The following is a 5,664-nucleotide window of genomic DNA, read 5'->3' on the forward strand; positions in this document are numbered from 1 at the left end:
CCAGATCTCGGCCCCAAATGCGGCCCCAAGAAAAAAATTTGACCATGGATCAAAAGAATAGATATTTACAATAAAGAAATGTCACAATGATGACGTCAAAAGATATAATATATTTAAGGGTTGTCAAGAAAAAGGTTCTAGGACTTATGAAACATGCATAAACCTGCCATAGAAATCACTTAGTCCTTGTAACTAGGGGTGGACAATCGGTCGGGTAGGGTCGGATTCGGGCCCAAAACACCAATCCGGCCCAACCCTCGGGTGACAAAGTGTGGCCCATATCAATCCTACATTTGTACCGGTTATGTTCGGGTTCGGTTTCATCCGGATCGGGTAACTAGGCCGGGTACATTCGGATATCAACTGTTGTTGGCCCAATTCAAAATCTAGCCCAAATAACAAAATCCAATAGTTTTTTTTCTAATTTTTTTTATTCAGATTAAAAATCAAGACTTTGATTTCACATAATTAAAAAAAATTGCCATAAACATTTGAATTCAGACTTGACATTCTGATTAAATTCAAATTCACCATAGTCTTTGATTTCACATAATTTAAAACTGAACCAAATTCTGCTGCATCAAGTTCAAGCAACAAAAATCATCTAACATCAAGTTCATTACAATTTAACAAATAAGCTTCACAAGCTACATAATAACACAATCAACATAACTTCCAATTCATGTCCATCATCACAACTTCCTGGTCCAGCATCAAATTCCTTCCTCTTTCCCTTTAAGACAAGCTCCTTCTTCTAAACATTGAATAAATCTTAACCAAAACAAATTTAAATTAATTTTAGTTCAAAGGGAATAAACTGCACTAATCCATATAAAAAATAACACCACTTTAATCTTATTAGAAGATCAATGTAATAAATATATATTTTCAGTACTAAAAGGTCCACTAAGATAGTGACTAACTCACTAACATGTACTGGTGGAGGGATTAACCAAATTGATCAGCACAACATCATGCTAACCCAAGCCATTGTTTAGTATCAAAACTCTTACTAAAAAAAGTGCTTAATAATAATAATGCAATGTTTAGTATCAAAACTCCTACTAAAAAAAGTGCTTAATAATAATAATGCAATTTTCCTGTTTTTAATGCACATGATACCTATCTAGAAACATCTCCTATTGGGAATTAAGCTGGCAAGGATCCACAAGATCACAAATATGTACATAGTTAATGTAATATACCTGTTTGATGTCTTCAAGATTGAGATCCAAGTAGTAAGAGTCTGAGAACTCGTCAATTTCTTCTTGTAACTTCATCTTGGTCTCTTAAGATAGGAAGAGGAAGTATCTTTCAAAGGAAACATTGAAAGCAACGTATAATCAGAAGAGCTTTACATCATTAAGTAAGTCTATATTCAGTCAGAAACTCACTTCGGCTGTAGGCGGATGAGCTTCTTTTGTGCATAGCAATCTAGCTTCTTTTGCAGCCAATAAAACTTTCTTTTTCAAGCAGATATCTAAGAGAGATAGCCTTGGCTGTCTGCTGCAATACAGAGTAAGCACAGTTTGGTTAACTAATGCAATCAGATTGGTTAGTCAATAGATTAAACACAGTTTTTATTTTCATAGTTAATAGTTAATTCTGTAGTTAAATGCAGTAGAGAGCCTATGAACTTGTAACAGAAGTGAGAAATACAAAGAGCAAACTTTTGGTTTCAGTGAAAGGGCAAACTCAAAGAGTACATAATGGAACAGATTGTTTTGTTTCGTTCTGTTCATGTTCCAAACACTATCTCAGTAGTAACAAGATGCCAGCTTAATTTCTAATTAGATAGAAGTCATAACCACAGGTTTGCGTAGAACATTTTCAAATTCAAACAATAAGGAAAGCACTTCCTAAGTTCCTATAACTCATGGGCAGACTATGTCAGAAGCCAGATTAGTGTTGAGACAAAATGCATAATCTAATAATTCTACTTAAAAGTGGAATAACTCCAATGTCAAAAGCAAACAAGCTTGGGTTGGTAATCTCTGAAGTAGGCATAATGAAATTAAATCTGGTTTCAAAATTACTGAACTAATAAAATTCAATTATGTGTATATTTCAAACTTAAAGAACATAATTCTTTAGGAACTAAGGTTACGGGGTTGGGCCAGAGTCTAATAAAGAGACTGAGCAGGGAATTCGCAGTATTACTTATGTGGCAGGGAACTTCAAATATATCAGTAGTAAAAAAGACAAGGGCCCACCTTTGGAACTTTGTGATTTCTTCTAGTTTTGGTATCAGGTCTTTACCCTCTTTCACAAGAGCTTCAATTTTTGATGAGTCTCGCATCGGATGAGATATTGCCTGAAAATAATTCAAAGAACATTCAGTGTGATAAATCATGCATTATACATGTCAAGGGAATGAGGTATCAATACCATAGTGTCTGTTATTTAAACTACAACAGCAGCATCACAAACAACAGCAACATTAGCCATAGTGTTGGTTGTGCAGGGATTCTTTTGATATTCTTTCAAAAGGTGTTGGTTGTGCAGGACTGTTTTTGATATTCTTTCAAAAAGTGTTGGTTGTGTTAATGTCGGCTTCAAAAAAACGAGTCATCCATGACTCCAAAAAAAGTAGCTGCAAATATCATACAAAACATTAGAAATAACACATACATTAAAGCACCAATATTTGAAGCAGAATCAAATAAATTCAATAAGTCTCAATTCAATAAGCAGAATCACATACATTAAAGCACCAATATTTGAAGCAGAAGCAGAATCATATATGTCTCAATTCATGTTACTTTCAAGGGTCATACATTAAAGCACCAATATTTAAAGCAGAAGCAGATTAATATATGTCTCAATATTTAAAGCAGAAGCAGAATCAAATAGTGTCATGATATATAGTCTTTTCACATATAGATGTCAACCAGTATAGAAGCAGTAAATTCAACCTCAAAAAGTGTTTAGGCACAGCCAGAAGGCTGTGACTGAGTTTGAGATGAAGACGATGCTCCACTTCCGAGTGAAAGTTCAGCAAATCCTATAAAGAAGAAATTAGCAAAATATTCCAAAACAAAATTAAAATTAACACTTAAAATAGATAGAAACAATATACCTTTTAAAGCATCTTCAGAAATCTCATAATCTTCAGTAAATTCCAAGTCTTTGAACTGATCTAATGAAGGCCTCAACCAGTTTTGTGCACAAATAAGAGCCTCGGCCATTTCAGGTTTGAGAGAGCTTCTATATACCTCTAAAACCCTCCCACCAGTGCTAAAAGCACTCTCAGAAGCCACAGTTGAAACTGGTGTAGCCATTATATCTCTAACAATTTGGGACAGAATTGGGTATTCTCTAACATTATGTTTCCACCAACTTAGAATGTCAAACTTATCTTTATCCTTTTCATTAAACCTTATGCATTTTTCTTTTAAATAGCTCTGCAGCTCAGTTACTTCTTCAACCGAATCCATAGACTTTAAATGTTGCTGAAAAGCATTCTGTCTAGCTACATGTGCCGGTACTTCGACGCTGGCAGCAGCCTCACCATTAGAGACAGTGGCTGCCATTGCTGGGATACGTCCTTCAACATTGTCATAGGCTTCTTTGTAAACCATGAAGATTTTGGAGAGATTGTTATTGATCTCTTCTAACAAAGATTTCTTAGTTTCTGAAAGTGGTCCATACATATCAGTAAAGCACCAGTCCACAAATCGTAACTTATATCGGGGATCAAAAATAACACCCAAATAGAGGAGTTGGTTCATCTTAGTGATATCAATCCAATATTTCTTAAATTTATCCAACATTTCCTTAGCCACACTAGCAAACAGTCCATTTAGGTCCAAGTTTAATGACTTAAGCTCAACATAAATTCCAGCCAGGAAAGGGAAAGCTGTATGCAAACTTGCTTTTGTTGAAACAGAAAAAACAGTTGTCGCTTCATAATAATTCTTCAAAAACTTAATAAATACCCTAACATTCTCCCAATCTTCACTACTAGGGGGGGAATCACCTTCAAAGAAATCCCTATAATCCTCAACCTCATCTTCTAGCTTATCAAAAGCTGATTCATACTTCTCAGCTGCATCTAACATCAAATACGTCGAGTTCCAACAAGTTGAAACATCAAGACATACCGACTTCTTGCATGTAATATTGGCATAACCCACACATTCATTGAACTTTAACGCTCTATGGGGTGAAGATCTTACGTACCTAATCGCATTTCTAACACTTGAAATTGAGGTGCTGGCTACTTTTAATCCATCTCTCACGACCAAATTCAGTATATGTGCACAACACCTCATGTGAAATCCAAATCCATCCAAAAAAAGTTCATTCATGTTTCTTATCTTCTGCTCTAAATACTTAACAGCAACATCATTTGATGCCGCGTTATCTACCGTGATAGTTGAAACGTTTTTCAGCCCCCACTCCTTCAGCACATCCTCAACCTTCTTACCAACTGTTTTACCTCGGTGATTTGGGATACTCGCAAAGCTTATTATCCTTTTTTGGTATTGCCAATCCTTATCTATAAAATGAGCAGTGAGGGTCAGGTAGTTTAGATTTTGAACGGAAGTCCAACAATCTGTTGTAATTGCCACTCTATTACAATCAGACTTAAATAATGCTATCAACCTCACTTTCTCATCAAGATATATTTGAAAACAGTCCCTAGTTATGGTTCTTCTAGATGGTATTGTAAATTGGGGTTGCATTTGGTAACAAAAGTACTTGAATCCCTCTCCTTCAACTGTTCTAAAGGGCTTCTCATCTAAGATGATAAAGTAAGCCAACCCTTTTCTACAACCTACAGGATCAAACCTAGAAGATGTTGGAACTAACCCAACTCCCGGAATTGTTGAATATGTCAATATGGTTTGGGTAGGGTCCGTTGAAAGGTTCAACGGATACTTAGAACATGTTTTCATGTGACTCTTTAAATTTGACGTTCCGTGTTTCTTAGAGTCACACATATATTTTTGATGGCAGTATTTACATGCCGCAGTAGCGGGATCACTATCGGGAATAAGATTAAAATGGTCCCATACGTCTGACCTCTTTCTAATAGCATTCGCATTAGCTCTTCTTCGCTTCCGACCGATAGGAGGCGGATTTGTGCAGACCTCAATGGGTGTTGTTGCTGCTGCTGGTGTTGTTGTTGGAGGATCTTGTTCCATAACTGAAACAAAATACATAAGTTATTTGTAAATCAAAGTTCAGAAATACATGTGTTAAACTAGTTAGCTAATAAAAGATTAACTGAATTGGATTCCATGATTGACTAAAATTTAATTTACACGGTGAAATTAGAATCAAAAGTTTTTTTTTGTTACAAGTGAAACTCAAATTTAATTTATCTTTTGTCTTTTTGTAGATAAATGACTTTATATACACTTTATTAGACTATATTGTGCTCTAGCCACATGGGAAAAATTAGGAAAATTCACATTATACATTATCTTTCCAAAAAAAAGACTTCGTCAAAGAATGAAACGAGAGATATGGCAATGAATCCACATTGAGTTCTGAGAAAATATGCATTTCAACAAAATAAAATTGAGTCTACTTGCATTTTCTATCTTTTTGGTGTTATTTAGCATTGATTCATTTAAGGGTTTTAAATGGGTGTCAAAGTTGAATTATCAAAGGCTTCATAAGATAAGAGCAAACATATTCATTAGATAAGAGAAA

The 5,664-nt window shown here is 35.0% G+C and overlaps 1 protein-coding gene across 1 annotated transcript; it reads right to left on the reverse strand.

The window, feature by feature from the left end:
* Positions 1-3,442: 3,442 nt before the first annotated feature.
* Positions 3,443-5,150, reverse strand: LOC131651092 (zinc finger BED domain-containing protein RICESLEEPER 2-like). The gene is made up of 2 exons (XM_058920763.1): positions 3,522-5,150; positions 3,443-3,472 (listed from the first exon to the last, which is right to left on the reverse strand). Exons 1-2 carry the CDS (start codon positions 5,148-5,150, stop codon positions 3,443-3,445), a joined length of 1,659 nt encoding a protein of 552 aa, XP_058776746.1.
* Positions 5,151-5,664: the final 514 nt, after the last annotated feature.

Source organism: Vicia villosa, linkage group LG2 (assembly GCF_029867415.1).
Source record: "Vicia villosa cultivar HV-30 ecotype Madison, WI linkage group LG2, Vvil1.0, whole genome shotgun sequence".
NCBI lineage: Eukaryota > Viridiplantae > Streptophyta > Magnoliopsida > Fabales > Fabaceae > Vicia > Vicia villosa.

Coding starts and splice junctions, on each gene's coding strand:
- LOC131651092 (XM_058920763.1), bottom strand. CDS start 5,150: ATGGAACAAGATCCTCCAACAACAACACCAGCAGCAGCAACAACACCC. Junction 3,473..3,521: donor TCCCAGCAATGGCAGCCACT/GTCTCTAATGGT, acceptor CGGCACATGTAG/CTAGACAGAATGCTTTTCAG.